The 20,965-nt window shown below is 43.0% G+C and overlaps 1 protein-coding gene across 3 annotated transcripts in view; it reads right to left on the reverse strand.

Moving 5' to 3' along the window:
- Cdc42ep3 (CDC42 effector protein 3) overlaps nt 1–20,965 on the reverse strand; it is a 24,108-nt gene continuing 3,143 nt past the window's right edge. For all 3 annotated transcript variants that reach the window (XM_074049520.1, XM_020184681.2, XM_020184682.2), the window contains exon 2: nt 1–2,006. In XM_074049520.1, coding sequence (XP_073905621.1) covers nt 1,018–1,782 — 765 coding nt within the window. In that variant the 5' untranslated portion in view covers nt 1,783–2,006 and the 3' untranslated portion in view covers nt 1–1,017. The remainder of the gene's footprint in view (nt 2,007–20,965) is intronic.

Below are 20,965 nucleotides of genomic sequence, written 5' to 3' on the forward strand. Positions count from 1 at the left end.
TTCATTTTAACATTTACTCTTTATTGTGTGGTATGAAGTACCTAGGAAATGCAGGTATGTACTGTACTAAAATACCCATTATTTCCAAATAACATTATGGGGTGTAGCCCACAGTCTCTGCAGAAGCATCGGGAGTAATCTGTGCCTTTACACTTTACAGTCCATTGTGGCTGCTGTTAGAAGTATGATAATACATCTTGAAAAAAATAATAAAGCTAATAATGAATATACTTTTCCAAATACACACATACACAGCTTACAAGGGAGGCCCAATGGAAGCAAGTCAAATGACATTTGATGTATTATCTATAAAATGTAGACTCTGCAATAAAAAGCCAAAGGCACATAAAAATATATTTTAACTTTAAAAATAACTTAGTTACAGTAATACCTTGCTTGTGTCTTAACCAACATGTAGCTGACAGTCAAAATTTTGCAATATAGATATAATATACAGGGATATATAAGAACTACAAGAAAATCCCCAAGTCCCATAAAGTTGCTCAAATGTGAAAACAGAGAAAGTTTTAACACTGGAGAATTCGCTATGGTGAATCCAAACAACATAATATACAAAAGAGTCTAGAAAAAAGGCTTAGGTGTTAAATAAATTTTGATTTTCTCTTGCTCAGAAAATGCCGGAGTACTGTAAAGCTCCTTAAGTGAGACTTGCCCAGCCCTTCAAGCCAGTGCCAATTCCTGGCCAAGCCACATTTCGTACGTGTCTACAAACAAAAATGTGAGCTCAATGTCAGCACTGCAGTCCGCAAACGGGCTCTGACTCACTTCCTCTTTTGGCCAGGACAGGTTTGGTGTTGTTGTTTTCTAAACTGTTTTTCCCAACAGGGCATGATGGGTAAAAAAATACTTTGTAGGATCAGGAACATTATTTTAGAAAATGCATCAAACAACTGCAAAAAACAGCCAGGGAAGTGCTTGGCTTCAACTATGGTTAGTTGAGTTTCTGCTTTTTTCTTTTGGTACCATTGACCCCCAAATGAAAAAACTGGCATCCTGTTACTTATTTTTATCCATGACATTCAGCACCTCATCCAAAAACGAGGGCCCAAGATCGAGCTGTAGAGAGAAGAGGGAGCCTGTCAGGTCAGAGAGGGACTCCTGGGATTTAGTCTTTTCCTTGATAAGCTCACATGGGGCAGGATGGTCAAACATGTCCTCCGCTGGCCAGTCGGAGTACTGTTCCGACAGGCTGGAGGAGTGGCTGTCCCTGCCCTGGCTGGACTGAGATGCCGAGCCACTGGAGGCCCATGAGGTGTCTCCCTGGTGGATTGTCCCATTCTCCAGCAAACTGGTTTTCTCCTGAGCTTTTTCTTCCATGACGGGCTCACAGCTGAGCCTGGGGAGTTTGGGCTGCCCAAAGGATTCCTGTTTAGAATTAAATGTCACTGGTGACAATAAGGGCAGCATGAGAGCTTGGGACCCTCCGATGGTGGGGAGGGAGATGGCGTTTTTGAGCACAGGGGAGGGTGTTTCTATGAACATGGAGTCCGAGGTGCTGTTGGCCCTGAAGAACTCGCTATGCCCAGGGAACTGGCCCGAGTGTGCCTTCTCCTGGTTTCCTGGCAAAAGCTCGTAATTCCCTTGAAGGAAGGAAATGTCTCCGAAGACATCGTGCTGGCCCTCTTTGCCGATGTGGATAGTGTGACGGAAGTCCCCCAGGGGAGGACTGATCATATCGGGAGACAGGATGTCCCTCAGTTTAAACTTCTTTCCCTTCTTGTTGTTGGCAGCTTTCAGGTAAATTGGGGTTTTGGCTGGCATTTTGGAATCTGAGAATGTCTAGTTCACCAGAATGGAGAAGGGCCACTTTCTTCACAGATACCAAGTGTTTCTGAAAAATTCTTTTTGATAGGAACTGTCACATCATTTCTGTCAAGTGGCTCTGAACTGAGATGGGATCTAAGAGACCTTGTTGAGCTTCCGGCCACACGGGCTTCCTGGAGATCTGATTACATCATCCACTTCCTTCCACAACAAGGAAAAACCTGGAGAAGAAACCAAAGCAGGTTATAATCCGTTGATCCTTCAGGGTTTGATCCCACCTGCCTTTTCACAAAAACCTGTGAATAATAGCAGGCCACTCCCTGCTAGAGCACAATTTTATCCTGTTTCTATCCCTTAGCAGGATAAAAACTTCAACCTTTAAATTTTTTTTTGGCAGCACTAAGATTTGAACTCAGGGCCTTGCACTGGCTAGGCAAGCACTCTGATACTTGAGCCACACTTTCAAACCTTTTTGCTTTAGGTTATTTTTTAGATAGGGGCTTGCTTTTTGTCCCACCCAGCCTGGGACCTATCATCCTCCTACCTATGCTGCCCAAACATAGCAGGTATTACAGACATATAACACCACTCCTGGCTCATCCGTTGAGATAGAATCTCATTAACTTTTTGCCCCAACTGGCCTCAAACCATAATCTTCCTGATCTCTCCCTCCCAAGTGGCTGGTATTACTGTTGTGAGCCACTGGGCCTAACTGAAAACTTTAATCTTAATAAGGGTTCATTAGTCTTAGTTTTAATTCAGGAGAACACAGAAAAAAAAAAAAAAAAACAGAGAGGGACTGAGAGAGATGGACTTAAAATCCTTAAACCTATGACATGACTACTTTTTAAACATGGCCATTATTCTCTCATTGTGTCTTAGATTTTAGTCCTCTCCTAGTCTAAAAACTGTTGTCAGTATACGACCAACTGAACTTGTTTTAAAATATGTTTTTTCTTTGGCATTGGTGTGTACACTAGCAAGACTGACAGTAGTTTTTTTTTGTTGTTGAGTTCTATGTATAAGTAAAATTAATGCAATTAAATGAACAATTCCATAAAGAAAGGGACTAGAAATATTATTTACTAAGTAACAGTGACTATTACATAAGCATCCAACAAAATCTCAGCAGAAGAATGCTTGCTTTAGATGTGAAAAGAGAGATTGAGGGTCAAAAGAAAAAAAAAAACCCCCTTTCTCAATAACACACATCCAGACAACAGAGCTAGAGGTGGAACTGAGTTACGGTACAGAGGACTGGGCTGGCAAGGACTACAGGATTTGGAGGTATTCTGAGATGAAAAAAAAAAAAACAAAAGTGCTGCATTTCAAAGAAAAAACACTGTGATCGGATAAAATAGGCTGGGCCTTAACTTGGGAATATTCAGAAACTTATTGATGAGGCTTGTTTTGTGACCTCTCCTTGCTGTAGGGTGTGATTCTAAAGTAACCCTATGATCCTCTCTTGGTGTTAAAGCCTTTGTGGATAGAAGATCTGACCTGCCTCTACTTAAAACAGTATGACAAAGGTGACAGACATGTCACTCTCTGACTAGGATCCCTTACAGAAGACCCCAGGAGAGAGGCAGAGAGAGGACATGGAGAAGAAGAAGGGAGGGGGAGAGAGAGGGGCAGGGGGAAGGGGAGAAGGAGGGGCAGAGGGAGAGATCTCCCCCTTGCCAGCTTTGAGGACCCAAGTTGTCATTCTGTAAGAGGGCCTATGGAAATGAATTCTGCCATGGATGTCAGGGAGCTTGGCAGTGACTCTTGCCCCTGTTGGGCCTCTAATGAGACTCAGCCCTTTGAACATGCCTTAGATCATAGACCAGTGAGACCCCGGCTCTAAGCCATACTCAAACTTCTGACCCACCGAAACCATGAGATAATAAATAGGTGTTGATGTAAGCCACTAAGTTTGTGGTAATTTCTCACTAGCATAGAAAACTAACACATCCTCCCTGCACATACTGTATGATAAGATGAGCAGTGAGGAGCAGCTGGAAGAAAGCTTCAGTGATGTCATGCCCTCGTTCCGCAGATGATAACCTCGACCTCCCGAACATAATCCCCCAGGTCTTCAGTTGCACCAGCTGACACACTGAAGCTAAAATCATCCCCTTGCTGTACCTTCTGCCCTCCTCCCCGGCCACAGAGCCTGGCAACAAACAAACCAAGGGCTGGGGTAGATGATGGCTGAAAAGATCCATGTTTGCTTTGTAGCAGCTACAGGCTGTCTGCACCTGCCCTGTATTTCTTTTCTTTCAGCAGGAGTTTAAAATACACTTATCAGTGATAAGTGACAAGGACTATGTTCTACCACCCACTGGCAAAGGTAACAGAAGCCTGACCAGCATGCATTGCGTCATGCTCTCCAGCCACTCAGGTCTGAGAAGGTGAAGAATGGGTCAAGACACCCAGCCCCACTCAAGCTTTGGTGTGGAGAGGAGGCCCAGGCAGCAGGTTCACTCCTGCTCATGGGGGCTGACATGGGACTGTAAAACACAACAGGATTGTGGGTTCTGATATCCTCTCTTAGTTTTAACTCTGATTTGGGTCTTATCCCAGTAACAGAAGTTGAAACCTTGGGACTTCCTGCTAAAACATCAACACTTCCTTTGTATAAGTACACAACACACAGTCCCAGTCTAGGGCCCTGCCACTGCCTTCCTGCTTCTCTGGGCACAGGAATGACGACTGCCTGCTAGAGTTGGTAGGGTGCTAAGGCCACAGGAGGTGGTAGAAGCCCTGAGGAACAGCTGCTCACTGGAGCGGAGCCATTGGTACACAGGGCCAGACTGGCATCTGTGTGGAAAGATATTACAAGTCAGGGGCACATGAGGGCTGCCTGTGTCAGCTGGTGAAGTGGGGCTACACAAGACCACGTGGCAGGGCATTCCAAATTATTCTTCCCAAAGCCCCGTGAAGATTTAGCCAGACAGTGTTCTCACAGACCAGGTCACTCACATCCACCCTATAGCCAAACAAGGATCTGGGGAAGTGAGGAAGAGGAAGGAGAGGAAACATTTGCTCCTCTCTAAGACAGGAGTGTCAGTCCCCAGGCAAGAGCTCCATGGGCCTATAGCCAGAGGCTCTCCCAGCCTGGGAAAAGGGGGGTTTTGTATCAGTGGCATAGAGACAGAGGTTGGCGGGAAGTGGCCAAAAATAAAGCCAAAAGTAAGAAAAGGACTGGTGATGAGGCTAGATAAGGTGTGGAGTGAGATTCTGACAACCTTTTCTTTCTTTCTTCGAATGTTTACATGGTGTTACTGCCTGACAGGGATGCAGGCTTCTGGAACTTAGAGATAATGATTAAGTGCCAGTCCTAAGAGTTCCCCAGTACATTGGAAATTCAAAATAAATAAATAAATAAAAGGAAGGAATTTTAAGCAAAATGTAATTTTTTACAACTGTAGATGAGTTGTGTGTGAGAGGCTGGGAAGCTCCTGGCAGCCCTGGGCCCTCTATCTTATGCTATCTGTCGTCATCCTGCTCAGGCAACTGGCCTGATGCTAGGAGAAGTGACCCAATGCCCCATGCTGAGGTCTTCTCACACAGACCACTTCCTCCTCTCCTTGAATCTCCTGGGCTTCTGACTTATCAGCCAGTGGATGTCTCTGGAGCTTTTATGGGATCCCCCTTTTCCTTTCCAGGCGGAATGTTCTTTCAATATCATCTCTGCCATTGCTTATGCAGACACCTAAGAGGGTGGGTAGTGCCTTCATTGCTAAGAAGAGGCTGGTCCTCTCCTGGGAGCCAGAGGTGGGCGCCCTCATGAGACGGTCACTGTTTACTGAGGGCTTCTCTCTATGCTAGCACTGTTCCAACTTTAGACATGTACTCGCGCATTCACAAAGAACCCATGAGACTGCTGTTGATATGTTAATATCCCCAATTACAATTGAGGCACTACTGAGGCACAGGCATTGAGTCACCCTGCCAAGACCACATATTACCAAGCATTAAGCCAGGAGGTTGGGCCCTTGGAGTCTGAGGTCATGGCATATCATTTGGTGAGTACCCTCCCTGGGAATTTAGTTAGCTCCAAAATTACGAAGCGGGTACATTTCAGAGCCTGTTTAAGACAGAAAGGTGTGGCAGCGCACTGGGATGATGAAGATGGGGAAACAGGCTCTGGGTGCACTGACAGTGGAAGTGTGAACAGGCCCAACCCCAGTGAAGGCAGATGGAGAGTGTCTTTCAGATGTACAAACCATGTTGTTCTTTTCAGAGTCCATGTACAGGGATTTACTCCACTTACATAGGTGGGAAAATGTATAAGGTATACAAACGAGCACAGCCCAGAGTTGGAAACAACTGAATTGTCTACCTATGGAGGACTGATTAAATAAATTAAGGTGCACCCATACAAATGAATACTGTGTACATCTACAGAAGGATGAAGCTTTTAATACGGCCTCATGGAAAGAGCCCAACTATCTGCAACTTCAAAAAGGAACAAGACACGTGCAAAAGTTTGTGGATATAGTTGGACTGACTTGTATAGCTATAAAATATTTCTGGAAGCATATATAAAGAATAAATAGTGGTGACTCTCCTTTGAGAGGGGAAATGAACAGACAGGGATAAGGGTGAAAAAGACTTTTCACCATACATCTTTTCATGATTTTGGATTCTCAAATCATGTGGATGAATTGGCTATTTAAGACAATAAAAAAAAATAAATAAATGCCTAGGGCTCATGTCCCATTCTTAGAGAGTCACTTTCACACACAGTACTTAGGTCCTACAAAGCCTAAGGAATCTATGAACTTACTAATCATAACATGGATATTTCTAAGGGAAAATGTATTCAGAGCAAAGTCTGGATGATGGTCTGTGGAAATACAAAGACTCACAAAATCTGCACATACTCTTTACCAGAGTGTGGCAAGAGGACAGGTCACTTCTAACTGTGATCAGACATTCACCAAAGATGCAGCATCAATTTGTACTCTGCAAAATGGAGAAGGTCTCAGAAAAGAAGTGCTTTCATTTGGAAGGAAAATGAGAACAGGTAAGACACAAGAGAGCACGAGGATGCTGGGTAGAGGAAGGGCAGGGCTTCCATGTCCGGGCACACAGCAGGTGGAGCTACCCAGGCTCAGGCTCCTTGCTTGTGAAGTGGCCAGTGACACAGACATAATATTTTATAGTGGAACGGTCCTGAATGCCTAGACATGAAGTCTTGTCCCTCCTCATCATTTTAAGAAAAGGAGACTTGGGCTCAGGAGACTGATGGTGACTGATGAATGTGGCAGTAGACACAGCAATGGATAGATCGGCACTGGAAAGCCAGGGCTAGGGGGATACCAAGAAAGAGCAGGGACCTGGTTTCAGATGGTGTAGGGAGAAGAGAAAAGGAAGAGCTAAGTCAGTCAGAAGTGAATGATTAGAATGACACTGGGAAGTGAGCCCTCAAGGCGCTCCATGAGCCAGATGAAGAGAATTCACAGCTCTGAATATCGGTCAAGACTCTAGCACCAACATGAACATCAAACCATCAACGGCGCTAGACACTCAGGCCTCCCCTTCCCCACCTTCAACACTTTCCCACTTTCCCAGGAGTCAAGGGCTCCCTGCTCAGTCTGCATCTTAGTCTCCCAAATCTCCAGCTTCCTTTAGTTATCATTCCTCCACTCCTGCCATCTTCCTGAATCTTAAAAAGACAGATGGAAAGAAAGGTTCCTATGAATAGACCCTTTCAAAAAAAGCCCTCCCCTTGACCCCGAAATTGGAGGTCTCCATGACTGTGAATCCCTCTGTCCTAGCTTGTGGATCATGGCTGTGTCCCTAACACAGGAGATAATACTCCTCTGGGAAATTAGATTCCTTGGAAAACAAACACTCCAGTTCTGGGCACAGGAGAGTAAGGATTTGCAATCAAAAGCAGTCCAGCTCCCTGGCCAGCTGCTTGGCATGCTCTCTCAAGGTGAGAGAGAATCCCAGCAGACAGATGTCCAGCTGCTCTCACTTACAGGTATTTGTGGGAAATCCAAGGATATGAAGACATGAAACAGAGGACCTCAGAGAAAGTTAAAGCCATACTTTTGATAAGAAGTCAGTGGGCTGGGCTATCACTCCTGCATGAGGCTTGGAAATTCTAGTTACTTATGACTGCCTGAGCATAAAAATAATCACAGCAATAATAATTACATTAAAAACAACAACAACAACTGAAGCAGTCCTTTGCTGCTACTTCTCCTTCTCCTCCTTCTCTTCTTCTTTTGGAGCTAGGATCTCTCTATGTAGCCCAGAATGACTGTAAACTCATGACCCTACTGACTCAGCCTCCTAAATGACTGAATTACAGGTGTGTACCACCATGCCCACCTGGTATCATTTCTTTTCCATCCTTTCGGCAAACAATGAAACAAACAAAAAATTCTGAAAATAACCAAAATACAGCAACAGCCAGCAAATGGGAAAAGCAAGAGGAGTCATAAAAAAATTAGACCGAAAGATCAGTTCCTGAATTACTCAGAGTTGGCTGTACTGGCAACTTACCGGGTTCTGAAAAAGAACAAAGAGGTTGGGAATTTTTTTTTAATTCCACTTATTTTAAGAAAGGAATGTTTGGTTTGCCTACTAATTATTTTTAGAATAATTCTTAGTAGAAAGGGTACAAAAATTTATGCATCCTGCAAAACAGGTTGCAATGTTAATTTAAAACACATATGTATGAAATCAGGGATAGGTGGGGTAAGGGGGTGTCACAGTCCTGCAGGACCTGAGGTCCTTTTCCTTTCTTCAACTTTTGGGAAGTGAGTCTGCATTCCACTTCCCCTTTCTGGCTTGGTTATCACATCCTTCAAGGACGTCCCAACTTCTGATCATGTTTCCTATTGCTTCAGCACTATAACTGAGCCCTTCCTCCTAGCAAACCATTTATACCCCAAGCAAAAACATTAAGTTATTCTTCTTTCCAGTCTGAACCAACAGTTCTAAGGAAGGATGATGACTAGGCCAAACACCATCCACCACTTCCCCACCCCCAATCAGCTTTGGGGAACTTCTCTCTGCTACCACCCAGGAGGAAAAGATATAATTCCACTTCATTTGGCCTCTAGAACCTGGGCCCCACACTTTCGAAGGGATAAAGGCTACTGAACAAGTTTCTGCATGTTCTGAGGAGGGCAATGGCGAGGTGAAGGAACAAGTAAGAAGCTGACAGAAAAGTATAACAGCTTAAAGAAAACTAATCTTTAGGGAGCTGAAGGATTTATTCAATTGTAATGGAAAAGGGATTAACTTGTTCTGGGAAGCCCTACTGCTGCTAAGAAGAAACTACAAGGAAACAGATTTTGGCTTCTCTAAAAAGCAACCCAGGTTTCTTGAAAAATGAAATGGGCTTCCAGGGAGGTGGGAGGGGCTGTGAACTTAGCTAGAGCTTCCCCAAAGGTGGGTGAAAGGACAACTGTGTTAACCTTCTACACAGGAACTTTCACTTCTAATGTCTTTATGGTACCATGTTACCTTCCCCTATAAACACCTTCGCAGACTTTCCCTTGAAAAGCCTTTTTGTTTGAACATGGCTATGTTTTTTACTAAAACAGAGATGACGGGCCAACCTCTGGTATCACAAAACTAAAGCATTACTACAATGTAGATGCATGTGCCTGCTTTAGCAAACCTCTGTAGGAGGGCTTTTCCAAGTCAGACAAAGAATTTTAAAATTCTAGGGAGAAAAAAAAATCATACTGTTGGAAATTCAACAGTAAACTTCAATGAAAATCTAAGGCAGAAACCAGTGTAACCAGAGAACAACCAATCAAAAGCATCCTGAAGGGCATGCTTTTCATATTTCTAGTCTGTTCCATTCCACCCAGTTGAGAAGATAAAATGCCATTTCTATTTTTAGATTCTTATCCTTTCCCCATATCCTCTAAACTGAGGTCAGAAGTATATGCTGCAAGACTGCGAACCTCCATTAGCCACGTTACCAAGGCTGAGCTTTGTTGTGCAAATCTTGTCCAGACTGAGCAGGCTGTATTTTATGAACTCATCCAGAAAGTCTCACACACCTCACCTTCAATTATTTGTAAATGGACTTCTCATTTATGATTCAGCTACAGCTTCTATTTACTTTACTTTTACAACTTGATTCAGCTACAGCTTCTATTTACTTTACTTTTACAACTTGATTGTAGAGGGATTCACACATTCCATATGGGACACTCACTACTAATTTGTGTACCACTCCTCACATTTATAGGACCTAATTGTACTATTTGAAAGATCTTGTAGAAGCAAAATCGGATGAGAGAACACCCACCTCACAAGGTACCAACACTCTGAAGAGAAGCCATTAGGGCACTTTTCTCTATAAAAGTAAGTTACTGGGGTGGATTCAACATGGACGCTGATCCCAGACAGTTATGGCGAAGTGGGTGGAGGCAGGTTCTCTCATGCCCGGTTCATTTTTCATGACTGGTTTTGCGTGGGATTCAGCCTCAGGGCTGGTCAGAAGCACTGAGGCAGGCTCTCTAGTTCAATGGATACAATTGTAATAAGGCCTTTGCCGTGAACTGCTCACATGGCCCATAACTAATAGATCCAACTCAGTAGACAATGCTACAAGGACCATGATGTCAAGGCAGGAAGAGACTTTGACCATTAAGATTTCAGCCATGTTCAGCCATGATATTCATTCTAAACTCTTCTCAAAAGCAAGGAATTTGTGAAGCTGCTTAGCTGCTCCTAAAATATTAAGTCAGTAATTACCCTCTACAATCCAGAAATCCAGATTACGCACTCCTGACCCTCACTGCCCTAGTGAGCCCAGTTCCTAGTCCTTTGCCTTTACAGCACATCCTTAAATTTAGGCTATCTATTTTCTGAATGGGGTGAAGGGACAGATGAGGATTTCCAAGCTGTGTTCCAATTCTGCTAGGACCCTCCATGCTCGTTGGATATGGCTTTTCTACATCACACCAATACCGAGCACATTTGTTACTTGCTGGTGGCCATTCCATTCTCAGGGGAGTTTCATGGCAGACTCCCCTGTGTTAATTGTGTACTTGTTCATACACATTCATTTGATGAATGAATAAATGAATGAATGGTTACATCCTCTAGCCAGCCTGAGAGGTCTTCTGTGAGCAGGAACTGGGTCTTATTTATCTTTTTGCTTCCCACAACACATTACATGAACTTCAAATTTAGAAGTGTTATATCCACAACCCCTATTAGATCTTCCATCATCAGGGATAGGAAAATGGCAAATTTGAAATGCCTGGTCCTTCAAAGAATTTACATATGTGTAGAGTAATGGCTCATTGGGGTGCTTGCTCTTGGGCAGGCAGATTCCTAGGAGGAATCTCCTAGGAAATAGTCTCAGATTAAGCCCATATCTCAGGTCAATTAGCCAAAAGGAAGAGAAGCTAGAATTCCAGTCACAGTTGCACTATCGATTTGATAATATGAGAGCTGCCAACCAAGACTATCTGTCCTAAGGAACTGCTGTATGGAGAGGAAATGATGCACTGGTATCTCAACAGCAATGAGAAGCAGAGATGTCAACTTGCCAGAAACCGAAATCAAGTTAAAAGAGGTCCTAGACACTCAACCTTCTGACTCTTAACTCACTAGGACTTCACGTTTTTTTGCTGTTGTCAAGAAGAATCTCAAATGGAATTTGAGTTTGTGGTAAAGGTCAAAAGATTAAAATTTTAAAGCAATAAAAGCCTCCCAAGTCTCAAGGAAAAAAACAAACATCCTGTTCTTAGAAAATATTGTTAAATGCTGTTAATTCTTTTCCCAGAGGAAGCACATGCATGTGATATCACACAGCTTTCACCAGGGACAACAGCTCCCTTCCCTTGCTATTGACACTTCACTTCCCTCCTAACTTTCTGAAACTAAGAACTCTGTTCCTTACGTGGAATGTCCTCTACCTTCTTACTACCCGCCACTGTTCACATCCTCCACGACCTGTCAGAGTCACCTCCTTCCTGGAAGGAAGTCTTCTCTAACTCACCTCACGTAATCCAGCCTCACTGCTGCCTGGCTTGGAGGCTCTCAGGTTTTGTGCAGAGCTTATGTGATTTGTTATTTTTCTGTTTTCTTCTGGCTTTCTGATTTTATATCTGATATCTCTAGGTAAATGGTAATCTCAAAAATAATAAGGTAAGCAAATGTGTTATAAATGAGAGGTAGTATATTGACAAAAGTCTCATTTTTATGCTGAATCACTTACAGAGCTCCTCTTGGGCTATGAACACTAAAGGTCTCAAAGTTTAATGAATAAGCCTTTTCAGTTTTCCTTCTGACCATCTCTTAGGTCAAACTACAGTAAGTGAGCCAAATCCAGCCCCTTGCTTTTTTAATAAAGTTTCATTGGAATATAGAATGAATGGGCATTCATACATGTATTAGCTACATACAGCTCAATTCTGAACTGAGGGTGGTTTTGTCTCCTGGGTGAAATTTGGCCAACGCTTGGAGACATTGGCCAAATGTCATGACCAGGACAGGGAATGCTAGGAGCATCTCAAGGGCAGAGGCCAAGAATGCTGCCAAACATCCTCCAATGTACAGGTCCCTCCCCAGAACAACGCATTATGTGCTTTCAGATCTCAGTAGTTAAGAAACCCAGTGTAACTGCTTTTGCCCAGCAAGGTCAGAGGTGAGTAGTTGGGACAGATTGTATGTGACCCTCAAAGCCTGAAGCTGAGCCCTTATAGAAAGTATGAACCCCTGCCTCAGATGTGGGCATTTCTACAGAATTTCATGATGGTTGTCCATCCTGCATCCATCAACAATCCCCCTGCAACCACATCAGAGCAAGTGGATTTCAACTACCACTTCCAAGAATTTCCAAACTGAACTTCAGCCCACATATAACTACTTATGTCTAGACCAGTGCTACTCAAAGTGGGTCCATGGACCAGGGCCAGTCCATAAGTACGGGAATTGAAAATAAGCTCTTAGAAACTTTTTGACATTGCTCTAATAAGCAAACATGTGACGTGTGGATTTTTCTCCCCACTGAATAGGCTATTGTTAAGTTTGTGAGCTGTAACTTGTTGAACTTGCATGGAAGCTGACAGGCTGTGTACATCACTGTGCACACTAGTATCATAATGCACTAGAAATTGAAGCAAACAAGCAAACTGTGGCCCTTCTCAGATAGTTTGAGAAGCACTGGACTTTTCCCCTGCATTTTAGACTTCTGCACTTCTCTTTTCTCAGATGCCCCATCTCTCTTCCCCCTGCCTGCCATGGCATATGCCTCTTGTACTTTCTTCTCTTGATAAATGGCAAGAAGTCATCTAAATCCAAAGCCCAGTTGCCATCCCAACTCCTCCTCCTGCCTCAGTGTCCATGTCAAGGACTGTCATTGCGTCTCCCTTTGTCCACCCCCACTGCCTCTTATTGCTGTCCCTCACAATGACTTTACTGTATAAAGACAATTGTCCTCCTACTTGTTTCATTATATCCCTTCCCCTTTATCTTCTAAACTATACCAGAGTGGCTGAGCTACCTGGAATCCTCATGTAACTTTGCCACTGTCTGCTTAAAACCTGTTAGGGGCAAGCCCACCCTTACAGCCTGGAGATAAGATAGCATGTGACTGGCTGCCCACCCCTGCAGCTGTACTTCCTGTTCATTCCTAAGGCCTCTGGAGCTCCCTCAGCACTTTGTATGTACCTCACACCTACCAACTATCACACTGTACTGTAATTATTGCTTACCTGACCATCTCCTCTAGTAAGACATCTTCTAGATATCATCTATGAGAAATAACCTTTTATTTATTTATTTATTCTAGATAGGGTCTCAAAGTAGCCCAGGCTGGCCTTGAACTTGTGATTCTCCTACCTTATCACTCAAGTCCTGGGATTATAGACACATACCACCATGCCCAGCTCAGAAAGAACTATCTTATTCATAGTAGGTGCTGAGTAAGTTTGTGGAATGAATGAACAAATAAGAAAGCTTAAAAGGAGACTGCTTTGACCAGTTTCCTCTTCAACCCTTCTTGCACTGTTGAAAATGCGAGTTGGAGTCTTCCTATGACTCCTACAACGAAACAAAACAAAACAAGGCACTGTCATCTCTTTTCTTATGGAAAGATTTTCTTTCATTTTTCCATCTGTAAGGCATTTTAACCTTCCCCTCCCCATGCAGGGTGATAATTTAACAGAGTATCAGTGCAAACCAGAGTAATTTCACATAATGGCACAGATCTCTGGCATTCTGGCAAATATTTATAGACATGCTTTTTAAAAGGAAAATGACTTCTATCCATGTCTGGAATGTACAACTAATGTCTTAGAGAGTTAAGACTCAAGGAAAATTTGGCAACACAGTCCCTTGTATGATTCAAATCCCTTGGCTATATTCAAGTCCTACTTAGAGAATGAGGCACTGGAGAAACAATGAGCCCACTTTCCTGACCTTTCCTTCCAAAAGGAAACTGTTTAAAGCGGGGAATTTAGCTTATGTGGCCAAGTAAGGAAATCTCAAGAAACTACAATGGGCATTCTATAGAAAGGGGAAGCCCAAGTTGGAGCAACAGTCACAGGAAAGGACACTGTATGTGAGTCCAGATTTCCAGGCTTGGTGAAGACCTACATCCTAAGGTCCTGCAAATACTTGTCTCCTGATCACACAACCATGGTTTATAACCTCTGAATAACTATGGAGTAACTGAAAAATACATATAGGCAAATGACTTAATTTTCAGACAAAAAGTTTTTTGTTTTCTTGCAGTACTGGGAATCAAACTCAGGGCTATGCGCATGCTAGGCAAGTGCTTCACCACTTAGCTACATCCCCAGCCAAATGACTCAATTTTCCAAAAAGAGAGGAGAGATTGCTTAGTGATTACCACATTTATCTCTAGTAAAATTTTGAGCATTGAGGAAGTGCATGTTCAGTAGGCACTGATAAGTTTTCTCAGCACTTCACTTAGTTTATTTCTTTTGTGAAGAGTTGATAGATGCGTAGATTACATACCAAAGGTTGATTTTAGCCAAGCATGAGAAAAATCTTACTGATAGGCCAACCAACTTGAAAGGCACAGTAGATGTGCATGGGATCCATAGGAGCCTCCATGTGCCAGTGACAAACTGGAGTCCAGAATTACCTTGACAGAATTGAGTAGGGGCAGGATGAAGCCCACAGGAATAAGCTGAGTAAGTAGGAAGTCCTGTCTTTGGGTTAAAGTTAATTATATAATCACATAAGTGCAGAATGAGGCAGGATGTGGTTGGCAGTTCTTGCAAAAACAGACCTGGGCATTTTAGTTCACCACAAGCTTATTGTGAGCTGACATTGTAAGGCGGTGGATGAAAAAATCAACAGTCCTCGGAGGTCCCTTCACAGACCCCACCAGAATGAGTCCTTTCCATACCCTACTTTGCTCCTCTGGGGACCTACCTTTAGAGGGGCTCTAGAAACCAGGGCCCATCAGAGAAGAACAAAATCAGAAGAACACATTGTTATTTTCTTTAGATACTCAAAAATCTGGCCAGTGCCAGTTCTTAAGGGTCTCAAGGAAAGAACTAGGCATGTGATTTATATATAGGGAGAGTACAGGTGTAGTGGTACATACCTATAATTTCAGCTACTTGGAGGTGGAGGTAGGAGGATCAGGGTTCAAGGCCCGGCTGGAGCAAAAGGTATCTAGAACCTATCTTAAACACAAGTTGGGCACAGTGGAACAATAATGCCATCAACATGAGAAGCAAAGGTAGGAAGATCTTGGCCCAGGCAAAGGTGCAAGACTCTATCAAAAATAAACTAAAGCAAAATGACTGTGAGTGTGGCCCAAGAGAGAGAATGCTTGCCTAGCAAGCATGAGGCCCCCAGGTTCAAGCCCCACTACTGTATAAAAAATTTAATTTTTTGTTTTTTTAAACAAAAGCATGTGGGGCTTGAAGAGGAACTTCAAAGCACCCTAAGTTAGCAGCTGAAGAGTGGGTGAGGCCATCCTGGAAGTTTTCTGGCTGAATCTGGGTGGCAGTGGAGACTCCAAAAGTGAGGAATGGAGGGAGGGAAGCAGGGAAACAGACGTCGCAAGTGAGCATTCCTGCAATGGGGCAGGACGTAGCACAGACATCGTCTGTGCTGTGATCCTAACCTAAAGGAGTAGCCCCTGCTAAGTGTGGGTAAGCTACGTGTGCACACAGCAGCAAGAGTAATTACATATTCATTTGTGCTCAAGATTTACTTGTATTTCATGTCAAACACTAAGTATGTTAGGCAGGTGGTTCTTCAACCTGTGTCCAGTGTCTCTTGGAGTCCTAAGTGCTCATGTAAAGAATGTCTTAGAATAGTGGTGGTGAAGGGGCAGAAGATTGAGAAAGGTGGAGCCAACTTTTCTCCCTCCCACTCTCCCTCCCTTCCTTATTTCTTCTTCTTCTTTTTTTTTTTTTTTTTTAGATAGGGTCTCACTATGTTGTCTGGGCTGGGTTTAAACTCATGATCCTCCTGCCTCAGCCACCTGGGATTACAGCTGTGCACCGCCACGCTTGGCCAACCTTTTCTTTTCCTTAACCAAAGAAATTATGTTATTATCTGCTAATAGAGTGAACTGAAGATTTTATTTCTTTTTCTTGCCTAAAAAAAATTTGAAAGAGAACTAGGTCAACAAACATTCATGCTCCTTGTCACTGAAACTCTTAAGGCCTCTCATGTGAAAGTCACAGCTGAGTTATGGTCCCTTTCAGTTGGAAATGTTAAGATTCTGTAATTCTAAATATCTACAGGTATGTTAATGAGGAAGAGGAAAACAAAAAGTCCACAGAAACATCTTGGGAATTTCAAGGAAAAATATAATCTATTTAATGACAGTAAGCCCATGCTAAGTGCCAAAGTACTTTTCACCAGCTTATACAATTTTCGTCACTCCTTTTCATCCTTCCTGGTACTAAATTATGGGGACCAAGCAGGGCCAATTACTTCCTTATGCAAGCCTCAGTTTCCTTATCTGGAAAGTGAAAAGAGTAATGGTGAGTGTCTTCTTAGGGGCAGACAATGAAGAGCTTGACAAAGACAACAAATCTATGGGAGTGGCAGTTATTATCAGTCATTACTGCAAAAGACTAGCTGCAGAAGGAACAAGATGGGCTAGAAGCTCACTGTGGGAGTTTCTTCTAATCTTACTTCTTTTAGATCTTGGGATCTGGCTACCTTAATGGATTATTTTTAAAATAGCATGAAAAACTCCCAAATATTCTGGTTTCAACAGTCTAATACCCCATCTGAGAAGAAAATGGAATGTGAAAGCAGTCCATTTGACTCCACATGCAGCAGCCTCAGATCCGACTGAGTGTACCCCACCAGGCTGGAAAAGGGTTGTCCCACCTCCCCCAGGTAAGCCCTTGGCTTAAAGACTCCTTCACAAGAGATCCAGAATGAAACCCACCAGCATCAATATACAGTAAGCTTACACTGAGCCCAAACTCAACATTATCTTGGAAGACATTTCTTTCTCAGAGCAAGAAAATCATTCCTAGTATGGTGTTAGGATGTGCATACAGGGAGCCATGAGGCTCCAGATGGTATATTTGGCTTCCATGTGCCTTACCCCACCCCTAGGCTGGTCACTCACATATTCAATCAACAGCAAAGATTCGCTGAGGGCCTATGAAGTGCTAGGCATTATTCTAGGAATTAAGGCCACAGCAATGATGCACTCAGTATGTAGTAGATGATAAATATAAACAAGCTAATATAAAATAGCTCTATGGTTATGGCTGGTGAGAGGTCTAGGCCAGTACTATGAAAGATAACCACCTTTCTCCACCTGAGTACCACAATCACCCCCAGGGCACAGGATGATTTACTAGAAGTTGCAACTGCTCAGCTGAGTGTAGGTCCCAGTGTGGGCTCCATCAATTTACAGAGTACTCTTGGATGATCCAGACCAAGACTGCCTCACCTTGATTTTGAATGTTTTGTAGCCAAGGAAGAGGTGATCTTACTACAGAGGACTTAAATAAGCTAGGTAAGTGGTAAGGACTTCTGACTTAACAACTAGGAGATGATGCCGGAGGAGGAATCTGATAGTATGGCCAAGACTAGATTGTCTACTTTTTCATTAAATCCTACAGTAAAACAGCAGAAAGCCAAGATAAAGTAGGCTCAGTCCCTGCTCTCCAGGCAGTCTAAGTAGTAGTCACATGAATAAAAAAAATGACCACTATAGCTGGGTATGGTGGTACATGCTGAGGTGGGAGGATCATAAATTTGAGTGATACCACCCTGGGCTACATAGCAAGATCCTACCTCAAATTACCTACACGTCCCCGCCCGCCTCCCCCCCGCCAAAAAAGATTATTGTAAATGTAGAAAGTGTTACGTAGAAAAGACACAACGTATTATGAACAAGCCTCGGTAAGGGCCAAGAAAATTAGAATTATAGAAATTTAGAGCCAGGAACCTAGAGAAAACTGAGCCACTCCCTTCCCCACTTCTTTGCAGGTGAGAAGAAGAACCACCCAGAGAAGGGGAGGGATTTGACTCATGACCAGCTGGTCACCCAAAAGCATATAGAGCCTTGTCTCCTGCTGGGGTAAAAAATCAATGTTTTTAGTCTGAACTGACCCTAGGCAAAAAAAAAGTTTTAAGAAATAAATAAATAAAAAGGGTAAGAAATCAAACACATTCCAAAATGACAAAACCACCCAAAATGCCTGTGCTTGTTTTAAAAATGCCTATAGTCTAAGTGATCATGATATATTTTAACACAGCATGTCTTTCTCAACTAAGTACATGACGGTGATCGATCATTGGCATGGTGTGTCCACATATATGACCTTCAAGTTGTCACCAGAACATGACAGATTCCCAAATGTGTAAACTGTCTAAATAGAGGCCTGCCTTTGAAGTTCCTGCCTTCTGGGGCAGCTCCACCAGAGCTGCACTACTCTGATTCCCATCCTGGGGCTTCACGTTAGTATCAGCATGATAGCTATGCTAATAGGTGACACCGATCCTGGCTCACTGCATTCTAGAGCTAGAGATTATCTGAGATCATCTCCACCCCTTCCCCCCCAAAAAAGGCCTGAAACAAATAATGAACAAAACAGAAACCCAGAAAATCATCTTTTAATATCAGTGTCATGCTTCATACCAAAAAGTTGCAGAGTTAAATCTGCCTCACCAGAGGCACTGTCAAACTAAGTACATTATCATTCAGCGTTGGTGAAACTTGATATTGAAGTGTATCAAGGCCAAAAGAAGGTTTTTTTTTTTTCTTTATTTTTTTTAAGAATAGAAACAGCTACCTATTGCTGCAAAACTCTGGCTACTTTCTTGCCATGGTTTGTGGGTTACTTTGTTTTGTGGTCTTTAAAGGGAGGTGGCAGGAACAGAGAAGATGCCAAAGACTGGGCAGCTCCAGGGCTGTTACTCCCAGATTTGAGGCAACCTGAGCTATTCTGAGTGGTCCCTTCCAGAACCTGTACTGCAGTCTGGTCAGTCCCATTGGCAACGTCAGTCAGTCAGCAGCCCAGACCATTAAAGCCAGTGGAGGCCTGGTAGGCTGTCTGAGCACACATGCTCTAGGTTTCGAAGGCCTCCTTGCTTTATCTTTCACACCAGAAGTTTATCTAGCAGTATCCAGGGCATGTGCAGAACTGTCATGGCCCCCTTCCGCCAAGGACAGAGCCCAGGGCCTTCCTGCCCAGCCTCTTGTGGTTCCTGCCTTTCCCTCAGCTCTGGGTGCCAGGGACTGCAGGCCAGGACTTATCATGGTAGCTGTCCAGACTTGATAACCAGATCCTACTACCCCTGACTCAGAAATGAAACAGGGTCCACAGAGTCCTATTCTATCCCTGGTCCCTAAAATGCTTTGTCTCTTGTTTGTGGTATGGCTTTCTTTCTCATTCCAGAATCCCACGTTTTCCCCTAGCAAAATCTCTTTATATATGGTATCCATCAAACTGCTATGCTAACTTCAGCAGTTCAAACTGGCTCCACTGTAGAAGAATAAGATTGCCATACATGTGGGACTGAACCATCTTTAATTATAAAATAATTCACACTGGATTCCCTAAGGCTGGCAATTACTGTCATCCTCCTACGGGTGGTGATACTGTTCCATATAGAGTAATACAAAATGAGTTCCTTGCCAGAGGTCAAATAGCAATAACTATTATTGCCACAACAATAATCAGATTTAATAGCTACCCTGTCCCTCCTTCCAGGTGGTGAGGATATGGTATTCAGTACAAGGTCAAACAGACTAGAATTCAAACCTTGCCTCTGCTACTTATTTAGCTGTGTAACCTTGGCCAAGTTACTAAACGTTCTCAGCCTGTGTTCTCATCTGGGAAAAAAGGCCATCTATCTCCAAGTATAGCAACAATGAAATAACCAACCTTTCATTGTGCCTGTTCTGGGCAAGGCACTGTCCTGTTATACTGCTTAACTCCTTGAATACTCAGAGAGACATTATTCTTTATATTATATATTCAATTATAAACTGAGATACACAGGTTAAGTCATTTGCCCAAGATTACATAGTATTAAGTAACACATCTATGCTACATGCTCAGGTAGTCTGACCCAGAGAGTCAGAACTTCAGGGTTCCTCCCCATCTTCTTAACTCAAAAAGCACGCACATACTGTATGCATATAGAAGTTTAGGTATGTTCTTTACTGTCTAAATTTGGGCAAGTTATATAACCGGCCTGGTATCAGACTCTATACCTGTAAGGTGGCGATATCAACAGTTCCTTTGGCATAGAACGATTTTCAGAAACAAATGAGTTGATCAAGGTAAAGAGCTGAGAACAGCAGTATGGTCTTCAGGCAGGAAGTACTTGCAACATCTGAAGTTAGAATTCTCAGGCTGCCGTGCTTGTGGAGATTCTGTGGCTGGCAGAATCCACTAGTTTCAAATAGCTATACTGTTCTCTAACAAACATACTGCATTTAAAAGTAGATTTTTAAGTTCTTATTCAATCAATGAGAAGAAAAACAAGTCCACAGGATTCTGGTTAGAAAGAAATTAGGCCAGACCTATATGAAATCAAGACTGGAAGCAAGAACGTATATATATTTATTTTAAAAATATTAAACAGCAGTTTTCCTGGAGGCTTTTTAGGTTGTGAATTGTATTCTACCCACTGGATAAATGCTATAGCTAATGGGCAAAGAGCCTGTGAAAATTTTATGGCTTGGTAAAAACCTTTGGGTGATACAGGTTAAAGTGACTTTATCCTC

The sequence above is a fragment of the Castor canadensis genome, chromosome 12, assembly GCF_047511655.1.
Source record: "Castor canadensis chromosome 12, mCasCan1.hap1v2, whole genome shotgun sequence".
Lineage (NCBI taxonomy): Eukaryota > Metazoa > Chordata > Mammalia > Rodentia > Castoridae > Castor > Castor canadensis.